This window comes from Ictalurus furcatus, chromosome 10 (assembly GCF_023375685.1).
Source record: "Ictalurus furcatus strain D&B chromosome 10, Billie_1.0, whole genome shotgun sequence".
Taxonomy (NCBI): Eukaryota; Metazoa; Chordata; class Actinopteri; order Siluriformes; family Ictaluridae; genus Ictalurus; species Ictalurus furcatus.
In genome coordinates this window covers 18,541,933-18,560,350 of record NC_071264.1, presented here as the reverse complement: position 1 = coordinate 18,560,350, position 18,418 = coordinate 18,541,933, and the positions used below count along the sequence as shown (strand labels likewise).

The following is an 18,418-nucleotide window of genomic DNA, read 5'->3' as shown; positions in this document are numbered from 1 at the left end:
CCCCTTTATTGGAACTGATGGGTGTGGAGGCCATGCCCCCTTGGTTGGAACTGCTAGATGCAAAGGCCACACCCCTTTTATTTGAACTGATAGACGCAAAGGCCACATCCCCTTTATTGGAACTGAGAGACGCAAAGGCTACGCCCCCTTTATTGGAATTGATCTAATAATAATAATAATAATAATAATAGTATTTGTGGTATTAGAAACATAAATGTATAAATATGTGCACCTTTCTTAAAAGTATACATTTATAAACTCATAACGTAATTTTGTAACCTCTGATTTGTTAACAGAGATATCAGTAAGAACTCACTGCTGTCCTTCAAAACCTTTTTGTATTGGACGATCCTGGGCTTCTGCCACGCCTTTGTCTTCTTCTTTGGCTGCTACATCCTGATGGGAGAGGACACAAGTCTGATGGGAAATGGACAGGTCTGCTTCTACACACACACACACACACACACACACACACTTCCTATTTTTCTTGTTCTGTTTCTAGTTTCTCTTCTGTCACTTGAGCAGTTCCAGTGTGTCAGTCATGCAGACATTAATCATAAAAGGATGTGTGTGTGAGACAGAGAAAGAGAGAGAGACAGCAGTGTTTTGTAGGCACTACTTTTCGTCTTATTGTTAGGATTCCTGATTTGCTGGCTAATCAACTCAGCATGTTCTATTCAGAATGCATTTACATATAAATTACCCAGATGTGGAGGGTGTAGTGTTACATATAAATACAGGATAGAGCCTCTAGCGTTGTGTACTAAATGCTAGTCTTCTAATTGGAATTAAATGAATAGTCCTTTGAGGACCACACCAAATGCTAGACAACATAGAATCAATACTCGCAAAGCTTCTTAAGAGTCCTTATTTTATTTTCTAATGCTGTTTTTTAGAAACTATTGCAGTTTACACATTGTGTTTTATTAGTAAAATGGCAAGCTGCTTATTTTTATCTTATTAACTTCAAGAAAGAGGAAAAAAAAGAGAGGTTGCCATAGCATTCATGAGAACAGTAACTAACTTTTTTTGGATGTTCATAACATTAAATGTAACTGCAAGGATAAAAAGTATTGTGTGTCATTCTTTATAAAAAAAAAAATTGCTGGCAAATTGCTGTGGTATAAGGGGTAAAATAAAATTCTATATAGAAGTGTTATAAGTAACTCCACTTCATCACACCACCACATCATTGATTATTTCACTGTAACACCACACACAGTGGTTAATTCCTTACTTATGGCTCAGAAATCCCCTCTTTCAGCATGTTTACTTATGCATATTATTTGCTAGGCTAACCATATGGCTCAGACTGGAACTGCAAATCAGGAGTTTTCTCTTCCTTATTGATTTCATGAGTATTTTGAGGAGTTTGAGAATATTTGTCAAGATTAAAGCTAGTAAAAATTTACAAAACCCCAGCTCCCCGAAGTCATTCCTCTGGTTCTAAAAATAACACATTTTCGGGTGAATTTTGGCTTGGTTTTTTTTGTTGTTTCCTCCCTGTTTTCTTTCACATCCCCCCCCTTCATTTCTCATCTTTCTCTCTTTCTTTTCTCTCTCTTCACGCTCTGCATGTTTTCAGATTTTGCGAGCTAACAGGCAGCTGGTAAGAGTTGATTGGATTACAGTTGTTGCATGTCTCCCTGTATAATGAGCGTTTGTCACCAGCATTATGATGTCATGCCACCTTTCGATTTTACACACATACACACACACAAAACTCAGTTTTGGAAAAATTCCCTCACCCATGCTTTGCATGACTGGGGGGAAAATTAGCTTCCGATGTTCTCTGGATTTCCTCCTCATTTCAGATTTCAGTCAAATACTCAAGCACTGTTCTTTTATTTTTAATGAAAGCCTGAAGATATTTAGCAGCCGCTTGTTTCCTCAAACATTTGGCATCTGCTAGACTAATCATCAGCTTTTGATATGCTTATAAATGATATCTAAAACCATGTTTCATTTAAACTTTATAAGCATGCCTTCTGCTTTTGTAGATGTTTGGAAACTGGACTTTCGGTACATTGGTGTTCACCGTCATGGTCATTACAGTAACCTTAAAGGTAAGTGATGTATGTCACTCAGGGGGAAAAAAAACAGCTCTGAAGAAGACGCTGTTTTAATTGGCTTCTCTTCTGTTATGACAGTTGGCGCTGGAGACACACTTCTGGACATGGATGAACCATTTTGTCACATGGGGCTCCATCGCGTTCTACTTCATATTCTCCTTGTTTTATGGGGGAATTATATGGTACCTCAGCACTTTATTCTCATACAACACAAAAAATCCAAAAAACAGTACACAGTTTCCAGACTTGAAATGAAATGAACATTTAATCAGAACTCAAATAAAATTTGCCTGACAAGGCATCAGGAAATGCAATTAACAAGAATAAGATTAAACAACCCCTAAACCTTAATTTGCTTATATCTGTGATTGGCCATTATCACAGTCCTGTGGCAACAAATTTACCATAACCAGGATTATGACCTTGTTAACTGCTGGAGCTGTAGTGGCACTATGACCCCTTAAAAAGTTGTAGTGGGATTATGACCCCTTAAATATTGTAGTGGGATTATGGCCATGTTTACTCTTGTAATGGGATCACCATGACCTCTTTAATTTCTCTAGCAAGATTAGCTTGACTGCTGTAGTTTACTGCTGTAGTTGTTAGCTTGAATAAAGTCATATTAGCCGATGTTAATTTGCTATTGTTAGCTACTTTAACATCTCCTTTGGGAAGATGTGAGTGTGTTTTTGTACAAGGACATAATACCTTATCTCCCTTTCCCTTCAGGCCATTTCTCCACACGCAGGACATGTATTTCGTCTTTGTCCAGCTGTTGTCCAGCGGCTCAGCCTGGTTCGCCATCATCATCATCGTCATCACCTGCCTGTTCCCCGATGTCATCAAGAAAGTGTTTTACAGACACCTACACCCCACCAGCACACAGAAGTCTCAGGTCAGAATATGTTTCCTCCATCTAAACACACTAACGGTTGTAACGATCAGCAAAAGCCGGACTGAACATGGTGTTTTGCATGAATTAATGTCAAGACATGTGCAATGAATTTAGCTGTCTTGAACACTGCATAAGCTGATACTAATAGACAGGAAGCATGTCACTCAGCACAACTCAGCATGGCTTGTCAGCAGCAAACACTCATGACCTCATTCACTGTAACATGCTCACAGAACTGCATTGAGACTAAATGATCTTGATGTATACAAACCACATCCTGTGGAAACTTTATAGCTTTACATTCTAGCTGGTATTTACCTTTAAGAAGAAAGGGTTAAAAATCAGATTGCGTTGTGGTGAGTGTGTGGTGTTTTTCTCTTTAACGATAATGTCACCTTCCTCCTCTTTCTGAGAAGCTGAAGAGACAAAGACCTGTGGAATAACTGGTCGACCCACATGGAGTTCCTCTTTATTGTAAAATGTAAAAGCGTTTAAAGCCTCACTCAGGACAGGTACACTGATGTACTATGACATACGGTATTTACCAGTGCTCCATGCACCATAGACTTCCAAAAAGTGTAAATAAATAAACTGTATAAGTACTTTGTCCGCACTTGAACCTTTCAACATTTTGTAGAACTAAAATGGACTTGTTTGGGACTATATGTCAATATGTTTGAGAATTATTTACAAATAATTCTTGTGATCAACTCCTGCTCAGAAGATCAAAGTCGCATAATTAGTTGAATGGAGTTGACCCACGTCCAACTAAAGTGTCATGTGATCTCTATATAAATACACCTGTTCCTAGAAGAACCCAGAATTTGTCAGAGAAGCTAAAGGCTGATTTATATTTATTCGTTAACCTGTCTGGCGCAGGGAGGGGGATCATGGTTAAACATGGCATGCAGAGACTTGCTAGTGCGCAATCCCTCCAGTGTACACGTTACACGCTGTACGTCTCTTCGGTGCTGTGCATCAGGTGACCGCTGATTGGTTGGCCGGGAGGTATGTCTGATCGCATACACGGAAACGATTTGATGAGATGTGATATTTCTTCCATGGGTTTGATTAAATTCATTAATTAAAACACCTTGCAACAGAAATGGCTAAAAATGCTCTGTAAAAATTGTAGGTTTAAGCATATTCTATTCATATTCACTCTGTTTGTTTAGTTTCTCAGACTGGCATCTTTAATAAAACATATCAAAACTCTTGCACTCTCTTGAACTCAAGCAAGTTCTTCATGTGTTTCATGTTTGCTTCACACACGGCAACATGATCACATTATTGTACGATGGATTTGTTTCTGGAATACTACAATCATGATATTGTGTTCATGTCGACTGTAGTTCATTATAATTAAGCAATATTGCAAGAGTAAGAGCGTGGTTATACTGAATATTGGCATGACTGTGATTCTCCACAAATAACTGATATTTAGGACACGATATGGCCAAATGTTCCGTTTATTTTTGTTCCGCTAGCAGAAATAGATCCAGGAGATCTGTAGCACATTGATTAGCTGGCTAGCTCACTCACATTAATTTGTACATCCCTGTTAAAGGTGCATCCTTTGAAATTGGTGTCCCTTCTTCCTTTTCACCTTAATCTAATGAGCTTTCATGTTTTAAGTCGAGTTATATTCCTGAAAAGTATAGTTTGCTTTGATGTCCACAGATGATGTCGCTAACTCTGCTGTACTAAGTGGAATTTAAGTGGTGAACACAGACGAGAGGCGTTATATAAACAGTGAAACGTCCCAGTGCTGTTGTAGGATATATACGCACTCTTGGAACGCTGCTCAACCAATCAAATCAGTGGACTGGAACTAACTGTTTCATAATTGTCATTTGAATTCTGCAGGATTGCACACTTTACTTTCTCTTTCTTCTAATGGACTCTCAATAAACACACAGCGGAGGTGGTGTAAACCGCAGCAACTTAAAATATCTCAAATCTAAAGCATCAGTGATTGATAGTATTGTGATCGATTTAAACACTAGTTTAATTGAAGTGCTTTGATCTAAGATTTGCTGATGCTGCTCAATATAGACAAGTTGAAACACTTCAGAAATGCTTTCTGTGAGAATTCACTTGTTTTATGATTAATCTCACAAGGTTCCCCATCACTGCAGCATTATGTCCATCTTATCTCCTATTTATTATTCCTACAGTGAAACACAGAACTTGCATTGTTTCTTGGCCCTTCCAGACAGCAATTCAGTAAAGTCAGGTGTGGTTCATGCAACAGCGCCTCCTAGAGGATACACTCTCGTTATGTGCAAGTATGAATACGTGACCCTGTGTGAGCATGCGTGCACAATGTTCTGAGAGGCGCACACACACACACAGCCTTAAACAGCCTCATGAAGCTGATGTTTTTCTAATCTTCAGAATTCTCCAGTTTGGTGAGTCTGTGCCAACCAAAGCTGTCAGGCATGGGACCCTCGTCAAGGTTCGATATGATGTGTATTTCTGAGGCGCTTTTCTGCTCACCATGGTTATAAAGAGTGGTTATTTGAATTACTTCCATTCAGTTCAAACCAGTCTGGCCAATCTCCTCTGCCCTCTCTCATCAACAAGGCATTTCCACTCATAGATTGTTCTAGACTGTTCTTTTCAGTTCACTCATAGACTGTTCTTTTCAGTTCCTGTGCAAATTATAGAGACTGTCGTGTGTGTAAATCCCAGGAAGTTTCTGAAATATTCAAACCACTTCCAACAACCACGTCATGGTCAAAGTCACTGAGATGACATTTTCTCCATTCTGATGTTTGATGTGAACATTAACATAAGCTCTTGACCTGTAGCTATATGTTTTAATTCATTGTGCTACTGCCACATAATTGGCTGATTGGATAATCACATGAACGTACAGGGTCGTAAAGTCATATTAAACTTTTAAAAATCAGTCTCCCAAAAAGGTCACATGATCACACTTGTAATCTCTCACTGATGCAAGTTCACATCCATAACTCTGAAAGAGGCCATAGATAAATGTTACAGCGAGTCCCGGTGAGAGAGAGAGAGAGAGACTGATTTATCAGTCTTTCTGCGTGTTATGGTGAGACTGTGTGGTGTTGCCTTTGAGGTCTATAGGTTTTTTGTTTGTTTGTTTTTTTTTTTTCTGGTATAGCGTGTTTCAGTCTTATCCTGTGTTCACACAGCAATGATTTGTTTTTCTCTGTATGTAGGTTGCTAGTTGGCATTTCTGATTTGAGGTCATTGTTTGTTGCCATTGTTTCTCCAGTAAGCGGTAACTAGAGAAACTGTCATGCACATTTTGTGTGTGGATGTTTGTCATATGTTAATTAAGCAAAACTTAAACCAGGTTGACCCTTCTAAAGGCAAATTAAAATAATTGTGTACTTAATTATTGTATTAAATTGTAATTCATACATGCACCCAGTAATTCGGTTTATTAGAGGCTAATCAGACCCAGGATTTTTCTCCAAAACAGATTTTTTTTTGTTTTTTTTATAAATTATTGTTTTATTTATTTTACCTTCCAAAATATCAGAAATGGATAAAGCTCATAAGTTAAATTTTCCTTCATCTTGTGTTGGAAGGAGTATCTGATAGGAACTAAAAAAAATACTTTTAAATTGAGCAATGTGATGTTATAATATCAATATTGTGATGAATGGTTTCAGTACACTTCCGAGATATTGTGATATCTGAATAATTTTTAAACATTTTTATTAGAATAAATTTCATTACAATCTGTATGGAAGCAGCTTTAAAATGTTGTGCTTAATTTTTACATTTATTTCAGAAGCAAAAATGTTTATAATGTCTTTGAGAATTATTTGATATTTTTGTCATATCGCCCACTCCTGATACTTAACACTTCACATGATTGGGTAGAATTGTTCCTCACATCTCACTTGCTGCCAATTTCATTCCAGCAAAGGTTCAATTCAATTAACAATAAACTTTGCAGAAATCCAGATATGGATTTTTATATCTATTGAATATCCCCAACATCCTCTCACGTTATCAAGACATTTCTTAGATTCTTATTTGCATAAATGTAAAGTTTGCACAGTCACTTTGCCTCCTTTCTCTATACTAATGACTGACTGCCAGTGTGAATGCAGGGTTAAAATTTCCAACTGTGAGTGTGTGTACGTTGCTCTACATCTGTGTCCTTGTCCTCTTATTACTGATCCTGTGTGTGTTTTCACCCCCTTCTCTCGCTCTGTAGATGTACTCCAACCGAGTCGCTATAGGTGATGACTTCATCGCTCTGCAGCCACTCTCCAGAGCCAAGAATCAGCTGGGCAAGATTAGGTAGAGTAGGCTGAGCCATTTAACCCTTCAGTGTCGTGCTGCATGCTGTAGTCACACCCAACTAAACAGCATTCAGAGGAGGGCGAGAGAGAGAGAGAAAGAGAGAGAGCGAGCGAAGCTGTGTTCCAATACTGTTTTAACACACTTTCCCTTCTACATTTTTCTTGGGTTGAGCGCTTCCTGCCATCTTGGAAGCTGTAGGAAACGAGTTATGACTTAAAGATATAATTATACAAATGCTAAAAATCTGTACATCATTGGTTCTCAAAATGGGGTTTGTGATATCTATTTATTTATTTGTTTGTTATTTTGCTACAGTGGATGAAATCACAACCTATCATAGATAATAAGATTTATCATATTTATGTTTATAACTTGTATTTATAATTGAGTTCTGAATTCCATGGGTTTAAATCTAAATCTTTATCACTCAAGAACAAGTTGGACCTAATGTGATCTTTGGAATTAAAAAAAATAATAATAATAATAATTGTGTGTCCAATAAATAGCCAGAATATCTGGCACACACTTGAATAATAGTTAAATAGAAAAATAAACCTGTGCTGAGAGGGTCAGTGGAATCTATTAAGCGGTCGCTGGCTCTAAAAAGGTTTGAGAACCACTGTGGTACATGACAGTGTTACTTTATTCTGCCATCTAGTTTGAGTTTTAAACAGATTAAGTTTGTACATTTCCGAGGAGATTGCTTGACAGAGCAGTGCATCCCAACACACACTCATCCCATTGTACTGCATGGTGTCCATTCTTGTGATATAATTTGAAATAGCACATCAACTATGAGGACAAAGCTAACAAGGGTGTGTTAATCAGTATTGGAGATCAGACAAGGAAAAAGAAAAGTGAGCGAGCTGATAACTGCAGTCACACAGTTCACCCTGCATGTCTGCCCGAGTCAACCTGCATGTCCTTATATGCACATTTCCATCCTTATTTTTAATTTAAATGAAAGATACATTTTTTACCGCAAAAGCTCTCAACTTGCAACAAATGAGGACTGACCCGATGGTTAAAAATAACATTACGTTTGTAATTAGAGGTGGCACGATACCACTTTTTATATCACAAAAAAAAAGAAGAAAATACTGAAACATTATCAACCAATATTGATGCTTATCCTTTTATTTATTTATTTTTAATGACAAAGCTTTTTTCTTTTCTTTTTTAAACTGAGGCACTTAAAAATGACAGGAAAAAATACATAGCTTATGCAAAACTGCACTTTTATTTTTACTTAAAATTATTTTTATTAATTTTATATATATATATATATATATATATATATATATATATATATATATATATATATATATATATATATATATATATATATATAAAGAATATAATAAATACAGGAAATATATATAATGATGATAATCAAATGAGTCCTGACAAAAAGTACAATCGAGGCTCTTTATAGTAATTATTTCCATTTCCAAAAACAATTTTTTGTTGTTGACCTTAGGCCATGTAGCCGACTTTATCCTGCGTTGCACTCTGATATTCTAGGCTAGATTTGTTACAGAATCACACATCATTTGTTTTCGCCAATATCTGATTTTTCCATCATTTCCTTTATGCGTGTATCACATATATACCATCTCTAGTTGTAACACAGTAGGTGTGGTTTCAAGCACAATCTGATTTTAGCATAAACATCAAACTAAAGCATCTTATTTGAATTAAAGACGTCTGGATTTAATTTTATTCAGGTGATTCAGCGCATGTTACACCGCTAACCTGCTAAACTGCTATGCCATATGTGCATGTGCACAATTCTCATTTGTTTTCATTTGATGGCACTCATTTTTCTTTTACCTCAGGCTGATGTGAGCACTATAATCTAGGTCTTAATATTTTTTTAACCCAACATGCATGCACCAGAAAGAGCAATGCTCAAACTTTTTATAACTAACACACCTGAAACTGGCACGGCCTCAAACTCCTTTTTATCGTAGGCTGCATGGGCCAAAAAAAAGGGAATAATCCATTTTTTATAATTTATTGCTATGAGCAGAGAACATGATCTGCAGTCCAGCTGACATGAGAGTTTTCTTTTTTTAATCATTAATCTAAATGTTTTTTTGTAGTAAATAAGTTTACTACAGAATGATAAGTCACTCTGGCATGGAAGTTCTCACTAAATTCTATCTGCAGGCATTTTATACATATTTATAATCTTTATACAGCCTAAAGAATGTTTACAATTATAAAATGTATATTTTACGTCTAGGGGCGCTACAGCACCATGTTAACATCTGAAAGTGCAGCTAGTATATCATCACCAATCACAGCAAGTTTCATTCATCATGTCAGACACATGACTTCTGGACTAGCATGCCAGTAATAACCGTAATAAATGAGCATGATTATGCTTGTATAATCGCAATTATGCTAATACATTGCTAAATCACAGGCCAAAAAAGTGGCATATATTCCAGAAAATACGGTAACAACAGAATCTCATTTCAGCGCTGTCTCTGCAGTGGACCAATGGCCATTTTCTTGCTCACTCCCTCATTTTTTTTTTATAACGCTTTTTTCCCCTCCGTTCTCCTGTTTTTGTCGGTTTGGGAGCCTTAACCAGCTGTTTTGTCCTTCCAGATGGAAGAGGATAAAGTTTCAGTCGGCTCAGAATATGACTCTGCTGAAAGCAGGGACAGAGGGGAGGACAATTGGCAACTGCTAGCTGCTTCTTCTTCCTCTATCCATCACACAGTTCCCCCCTTTCCCTAGGTAGTACTGCCCAGCCTAGACCTGTGTGTGTGTGTGTGTGTGCGTGCGCAATCGATCACAGGTCATGGGGAAGGTTCATGTTTCGGTTCTGCTCCATCATTGTGTGTACTCTGTACTGTGCCATCCATCCGTCAGAGCCTGTGTGTTCTGATCCTCACACTCGTGCCTTCAAGATGTGCATGCTTTTAAATCATTCAATCATTACCTATATTTTTGCAGTATATTTTCAGAAAAAAATAGTTTACGGTACTTTTTTTTTTTTTTTTTTGTAAAATCGAGATAATATCATAACTGGTACTATAATGGGAAAGCATGTAATGATTTTTTTAAAAATATACTTGTTCAGGTATTTTTATATGATTATAAATGATTTATATGTGGCTGTATGAAGGTGTTTTATGTTACTGTGTTTATCTTCATTACCAATAAATGTGTACTGTCAAGCAGTGTTTAGCTTCAGTAATCAAATTCATTGTTTACAATTACATTGTGAACAACTGATTTGCTAATATCCTTTGTGTTTTGATATGAAATGTGTGCATTGATAATCACCTCTCACCAACAAGCACAAGCTACACCACATTATTACACCACAGTGCTGTTGAAGGTGTTGATTCATTTTCTATAACTGCAGCTCTGACTGTAGTTCCAGTTTATATTCATGTGCTCGTTCTAATATGTTATCATTTCTAGAGTAACATTTAATTCTCAGCAATATACAATGTACAGTGGATGTTCTACATAAACAGATTTTTAAAAGTTAAAGTTTACAGATTTCTCTGTATGGAGAGATGTGTATATATTTAAAAATTTCTGGAAGGAGTCTCTACACTTACTTCTTTGTAACAGTCAGAGGTAAAGCTGTAACTAAGTTTATAGACATCTTCGGGACAGAGGAGGTTACACTGAGGTTTCTTGCTGACATGACAAGCTGTGTTTTTTATCTTATTAACTTCAAGAAAGTGAAAAATAGAGAGGCTGGTGAGGGAGCAACTGTTTATAGCTGCTATAACATAAGTGAGAACTTGTTCCATGACATTCGACAATATTAAATGTAACTATAAACAGATACGTTTGAAATGTCATTAATTAATAAATTATAAATATTACAGTTGTATAAATTGACTGTTGTATAGTCGGAATAAACCACTCCAGGACATGCTGCTATAGGAAAATAATCAACATCAGAGTGGTAACAGTAACTCCACTTCATCACACCACGTTGTCGTTGGTTGTTTTACTAGAACACCATGACATGGTGTTTTATTCCTTAGAGCTCTTGTGTGGTGAACCTAATCAAGAACAAAATGCCAAGCTCCTTTGTCCACAATGCAGATGATAATTATATTGCAACATAATATTTAACCAAATATGAGCCTGTGTGTGTGTGAGATTGTAGCATTGTCTCTGCTTCATAACAAACTGGAAGCTTATTTGATTAACGACTCTGCAGGTTTAATTTCAGCTCATTAAAGATGTTGAGTGTCTCAGTACAGATGCTCCATTTGTCATTAAGCGGCTGCTGTTTCACTTTAACAAGTTTTAAGGGTAGCCAAAGCAATTACATGTGAATTCTTATAATAAAATAGTAAGGATAATACACTCCATAAACACAAACTAACTAGTCTATACAGTCTATAGTATTGTATTATGCATAATCTATAATGGGCACATTGGCAGTGTGCTTTCTCAGGCTGTAACATACTTTAATACAGTTTCACTCTGTCTACACTCACATTACAAGGTTCTCTTCACAGTTGATTGCTTGCTCAGATCTGTCTGGCTTGATGGTTCATTTATACAACTCCAAGTGATGCATCTCTGTGTATAATGTGAACACATCTGTCCTCTGAAATGCACATAGATTTCTTAGGCAAATTTTTAAACACTTGGATTTATTATGTTCCTTTATATTTTGCTTGAATCAGTTCCCTAAATATTGTGTAAATCACCAATTTCCTCATCCTTCCACTGTTTATAATATAATAAATATAGCTGCAAGCAGCAATTATCGGGGTTCAAGCCGTTTAGGGCTCTTAAAGACGTTAAAAGTTATTACTTAATATTGTGCAATCCTATAAGCACCTAAATCAAAGAAAAACCAAAATAATTTAAAGAAATATCCTCCTTCATTAAGCTCATCTAATAGCTGCTGAACATTGATTGACCGATGGCGGCCATGTTTTTCAAGATTCACAGTTGTCCTCATGTACACTGGTTGGACCTTGGACAAGGACAATTACTGCAAGATTTATTTATGATGTGTATTGGACCAATGGTTCCACATTTAGTGCCAATTTAATGTTTTTTTTCTGTTTTTTAATATTTTTAGATCTGTCCTCAGATTGAGCCTATATATAAGTAGCCCAAGTTTGGTGAAAATATCCATTCTGTTCCATTCCATTATAGAGTTATAGCCGTTTTAGTAAAAGAGGGAACACCCACTTCAAATGTTTTGATGTGCTCTTGCAATGGTAAATTAAAAGTTCAACTTTTTTTTCGATAATTATTTATCTAAATAGTCCAAAAGATTGTCCTGCACTAGTTTTGTTTCAGTTGAGTGAAAAATCTAGGACTACTTTGCAAAACCCTGTTTATAAAATAATCTCAAATATTTAATGAACAATTTGATTGACAGCAGTGCTCCTAGAGGAAAAATTGTTCAGAATGAGATCTATCAGATGATACAAAGAACAGGTGTATATCTGAAACATCGGATAATATACTCATTTACACACCATTTATACAACCACTGTATTATAGTATTTTTATTTTTTTTATTTTTTTTAACTGTAATAGCGCAACCAAGTGGCCAAACTCCATAATTTTTGTGACTTGACCTTAGACTGAGCCTTTACATAAGTGTACCAAGTTTGGTGAAAAGATTTATTTCCTTTTTAAGAGTTATTATTATGTAACTAATGTGGCCAAGTCCACTACCTTTACTTTTGGCATGGCATTGAAGCGTAAAATTGAAAGTCCAACTTTTTTTGATAAATATTTATAAATAGACTCCAGAGAATCGTGTAGTACTTGTTTCATTGAAACTGAGTGAAAATCATATGGCTAGTTTGCAGAAGTAGGCTTTTAATATTATCAGAAATATTTACCGAACAGTTTGACAGCCACCAATGGTTCTTGAAGCAAAGTTGTTTAAAATGAGATGTCCTATCATTTTATATATGTGCTTTTTCAAAACACTGCGTTATATACAACCGTTAACGACGACAAAAATCGTGATCGTGCCACCTAGTTGCCAGTTTTTTTAAAAAACTTGGCACAAACCTCTTAGACCAAGAGTAAAATAAGTACACCAAGTTTCAGTCTGATCGGTCATTGTTAACCTTGTCTAATAGCTGCAAAATTCTGATTGGCCAATGGTGTCCATGTTTCTCAACATACGTGAATGTCCTCACAGACTATGATGGTACCAGAGACAAAGACACTATGCAAATTTTGAAGTCAGTCGGATCAACGGTTCCATAGTTACTGCTAATTAAATTTTTTTCTTTTTTTTTTTTTGTTATTATAGTGCCATTATATGTGGCAAAACCATGCCCTTTTTTTTGTACAACCAAAGATTGACCTCGTACATAGGCATGCCAGGTTCAGTGAAGATCTCATTTCATTCATGAGTTATAGCCATTTACGTGTTAAAAAAAAAAAAGTGGCCACGCCTACTTCCTGTTTTCTCGCATACCATAGCTATCTCGGGTGAAAGTTCAAACTTTTTTTAGATAATTATTGATAGAGACTCCATAGAATCGTTTGGCACTGGTTTGGTCCCGATCGGACAAAAACCTCAGGACTAGTTCACAAAAGTAGGTTTTTCGAAAAATCCAAGACTGCAGAAACATTTTAATGATTGAAATGAAATTAAATCAAAGATGTATGTTTTGTTCGTCTGGTCCCAAGGATTCCATAGATATAAGACACTCTGTGACAAACGCTTCAAAAGTTATGGCAATTTTTCTATAAATGCTCACTATAGCACCACTACAACACTGTAGTACTCTGGGGTACTACCGTCGCTCAAAGTTTCAGCTCTCTACGACTTACGGTTTGGTCTGCACAATCAGTTTTAGGGCAGAATAATAATAATCATTTAAAAAACCTTACAATTACAGTACAGTTTCAGCCCTTCAGGCTTGAACCGCTAATAACAATAGTAATATATAGTATCAGTTTCTTCCTTTTTTTTTTTTAACGTTATTACAGGGTGTTTGCAGATTCTAAAAACATTTACATTTTGCAAAATTTCAAAGCATTAAACTTGAGGATATCGTAGTTCTGTTCCAGTAACACAAAGCCAAGTGGTGTTAGAGTTTAATGTTTTAGCCCAGTTCCTGCTAGTATTGAAGCATTACACACTAATCTCTCTGTTATACACACACACACACACACACACACACACACACACAGAAGTCATTTCACAATCTCTCAGATGCCGTAAGTTCCTCCACACATCAGTAAGGTGAAGTCATGATGTGTAGGTTAATCAGAATGGAGCACATCATCACTCACTCTCCACAGATCTCTGCACGTCTAATTTATTACTTTAAGATTTTTATTGATCTCCTTCTTCAATCATAGTCTGTAATGGCACAAGGGGATTTTTAGCAGTGTATAGAAATGTAAAGGCTTGTTCAGAAAGAACCACACTAGTATTTATCTTCATGGATGCATGACACATACATCTTTACTTTCATATTCAAATTTCCTGATGTGCTTTTATTAGATCTGTGGTGGAGGTTAATGATGACATGCTAAACACTATGGCTGTGTTTCAATAGCAAACTGCTGTGCTTTTCCAGATGATGAATATACATATTACATCCTCATGTTGCTCATTTATCAAACAAATAAAGGAGCATTTAACCTTTTTTTTTTTTGGCAGTGCAGAACAGAAGGGGGTGGGGCATGTAGCAGAGGCAGAACAAGTTAAACTTCAGCTAGAACACAGTCCATCACTGGTTAGTGGTTGGATAAGAGATGAATCGATACTGATACTGGTATTGAATATCGGTCCAATATGGTGCTCATTTACTCGTACTGCTCCGATACAAAGATCCATGATCATGGACATAATCCTAGTGTACGCTGTCACCCTAATGAACAGACAACACACATGACCGCTATCTCGACGCAGTCTGTAATTAAATATGTCAATCAAGCATAGACTGCAAACTGTGCTCTGTGAAAGTATCAACAGGATTAACCACAGCATTTTTCGATCTTTTAAGAGCACAAGGATTAGGACGGCCGTCCTGAGCATGCAGAACAGTGTCGGCGAGTGTGCTCATTTATTTATCCTCATTTATTATTAAACACACATCATCATCACAGCTTCAATATAAAACTTAGCATGAGGAGTTCACTGCTAGCAGCACAAGACAGCAACCAACGTAAATATATATATACATATATATTTTTATTCTAATCTATTGTTTGCAATATCTTCTTTGAGATCCTGTAGAAAACGAAAGGTATCTGTATACATGGGTATTATTATAAAACCAGGAAATCTTTACAGTATTTAAACAAATCTTTTACACGCAGAATGAGTAGATAATCTCGTACTTGGTGTCTTTAATGGATTGCAGTAGCTGACGCTGCGTTTTAAATTTGCAGCTTCTTTTTTTTGCAAAACTGAGATGTAGCATGTCTCTGAGGGATTTGTTTAAATGGAAGATGTGTGAGGCGTTGTTTGCTTAGTAATCAGGATGAGTCCGTGAAGATTTGGCCAAGGATGAGATTGTAAACAGATCGACTGATCGACTTCCCTTTACGTTTGCGCAGTGCAGTTTAGTGTGATCTGTACGAGAGGAATCAGGAGTCTTTAGTAGTTTATCAGAACAATGGGGAAACTAGGGGTGTAAAACGCTTCCGCAAGATACGATACGATTTCGATTCTTACGGCAATGATTTGAGATTCAACGACACCAAATGAATGAATCTGCTACAATACAATACGTTCCGATTCAATTCAGTACCCTCAGATCGATATTGATATGTGACCAACTTTGTTAAATACTGCTATCAAATCTCTTTTTTGTTCTGATGGCAGAGTTGAGATGTTTCTGGGGCAAAATCTGTTCAGAAGCTATTAAATGATTTGCACATCAGTTTATATATATGAATTTTTTTTACACACCATTTGTCTGTTCTTTTTCTGTAATCATTGACAATCAATGAATTCATTTCATATTCCTTTTAACTTCCATCTTTCACCCAAATCAACCAAGACATGTTATGGAGCTGAAGCTTATAGCTACCAGTTTAGCATCCCATCACCCCATCTGTTTGAGTCAGTAAATAAATGTTGACTTACCCAAAATTCCTTTCTCTTTGTAATTCCAAGTTTAAGCCACACCCTTTACCTGAATCTGACACTGTGTGCTGAGATAGAAAGTGATGACGTCATCTCTCTTTTAAATAACAGTGCACCAGAAAACGCGATTCTGTCTGAGACGCTGAAGCTGACTGGTAAGATGCAGGTTTTAGTGCACAATGCTAAACTGGTGGATATAAGCTTCCGCTACTTGTTAGCAACTTTGTAGCTCAAAGATTGTTTGTAGTGAACGTGATCCACAGAGGACACGTGCACACAGGAATGCTGCTGATCTGTGGTTGAATTTGTCCTGGTCACATGCAGGTGAAGGACGTCCTCTTCCTCTGACCAGAGCTCCATCCATCACTCTTATAGATCAACTGTGGGCTTTATATATAATTTCTACACACACCACGTCCCTCATCCATCCTCTGTGTGTGTGTGTGTGTGTGTGTGTGTGTACATGTGTGCATTTGTGTGTGCACCACAATTCAGAACAAAAACTAACTTTGTACACTCATTAATCAGTGTGTTGTGTTTACAATGCAGTGAGATGATTATTTTTGAGATAATAATGTTTTTATCCCTCATGTTTCTTTTTCATCTCCAATTTCTCCTGATCTGTTCTGTCTTCTCTCTTTTTTCCTCTGTATTCTCTTTTTCCTTTTTTTCCCCACATCTTTTGTCTGTTTCAATCTTTCTTTCCTGCTCTGTCCCTTTGTCCATCTGCTTGTCTTTCACTGCTCTCTTTTTCCCCTTTGTACCTCCCCATCTGTCTGTCTGTCTATCTCTTTTTCTATCTTGTTATCTTTCACTTTTATACAATCACTTTTCTCAATTCTCCTTTCTCCTCAAAATCTCTCCTCCTTTTCTCCTCTTTTCCATCTCTTTCTCCTCAAAATCTCTCCTCCTTTTCTCCTCTTTTCCATCTCTTTCTCCTCAAAATCTCTCCTCTTTTTCTCTACATTTTTCCTTTTATCTCTCCTGAATCTGTCTTCTCTCTCTCTCTCTCTCTCTCTCTCTCTCTCTCTCTCTCTCTCTCTCTCTGCAGTGTAACGAGGCGTACCAAGGCATTGCCTGTATGGACTCGGTGTCTTGTTTCCCAGAAGGCCGTGGTATCTGTGGCTTTCTGGAGCGACTGAAGCGAGCCAACAGGTGCCAGTTCTCTCTCTCGAACACTCCTGAGGAATATTAGAGCGGAACCATTAGCATTCGCCGCTGCTGTAGCGAAAGGGTGGTCGGGGTTTTTTTGTTGTTGTTTTTGTTTTTTTGGGGGGTGGAGGGGGTTTTTTATGAGGAGAGAGCTGAGTGGGTGGAGCCAGCTGAGCTAACATGCCTTTATCTGTAGTTTCAGAAAGTCTCGGGCCATAATGCACTTATGAGTCTGTCCTTTTCTCTTTGTCTATTCTTTAACACTGGCATTTTCTTCAGTCTGTCCTTTTCTTAAAAATATCTTAACTCTGACTCTGTCGTCTTAGAAATGTCACTCTGGACATTAGACCATTTAATTCATTTATTATTCTCAGTGAATGTTAGACCATATTTAACTGTTTGGAAATGTTGCCTCCTAGTTGAGTGTTTGTGTGCGTTTTGGCAGTTTTTGGACAGCGTGCTTTCATACTGCACTCTCCTTCCCAAATTTTTGTCCTCATCTGTCTTTGATCTGCACTTTGGGAAGTGTCCACGTGCAGAAAAGCTGAGACAAGCACTCAGTTCTCTTAAAGGAACAGGGTGGTGTGAAAGTGACGATTTACATTTTTCACCAAACTGCCCCCTTAACGCTCAAACACTGCCACTGGGGTGAAACTTAACGCCCAACAGCCACAATAAAACAATGGGTCAATACAGCAACATAGCTAGGAAATTATTTTCGAGGGGAATGAGGAAATATGCTAAATTATAAGTGTGGTGCATGCGACGCAAGAGATATAGGAAATGAAATGCTTTTATGACAGTTCCGCTGAAAATAATTTAAATAACATGCTACTAATATGATGGAAATTGCATCTTGCCTTATGAAACAGGAAAAATACATAATTCTGATGGCTTAATCCTGTTTCTCCAGATTAA

The 18,418-nt window shown here is 36.9% G+C and overlaps 1 protein-coding gene across 5 annotated transcripts in view; it reads left to right on the top strand.

Annotated features, from left to right (window-relative positions):
- Positions 1–18,418, top strand: part of atp11b (ATPase phospholipid transporting 11B (putative)) — a 66,528-nt gene that overhangs the window by 42,579 nt on the left and 5,531 nt on the right. The window contains exons 25-31 of one of the 5 annotated variants that reach the window (XM_053635625.1): positions 297–435; positions 1,586–1,609; positions 2,001–2,066; positions 2,151–2,254; positions 2,802–2,967; positions 7,178–7,263; positions 17,400–17,503. In XM_053635625.1, coding sequence (XP_053491600.1) covers positions 297–435; positions 1,586–1,609; positions 2,001–2,066; positions 2,151–2,254; positions 2,802–2,967; positions 7,178–7,263; positions 17,400–17,490 — 676 coding nt within the window. In that variant the 3' untranslated portion in view covers positions 17,491–17,503. Of the gene's footprint in view, positions 1–296; positions 436–1,585; positions 1,610–2,000; positions 2,067–2,150; positions 2,255–2,801; positions 2,968–7,177; positions 7,264–9,885; positions 10,465–17,399; positions 17,504–18,418 lie in introns of those variants that run through there. The other 4 variants (XM_053635626.1, XM_053635624.1, XM_053635628.1 and 1 more) reach the window with 4 other exon arrangements.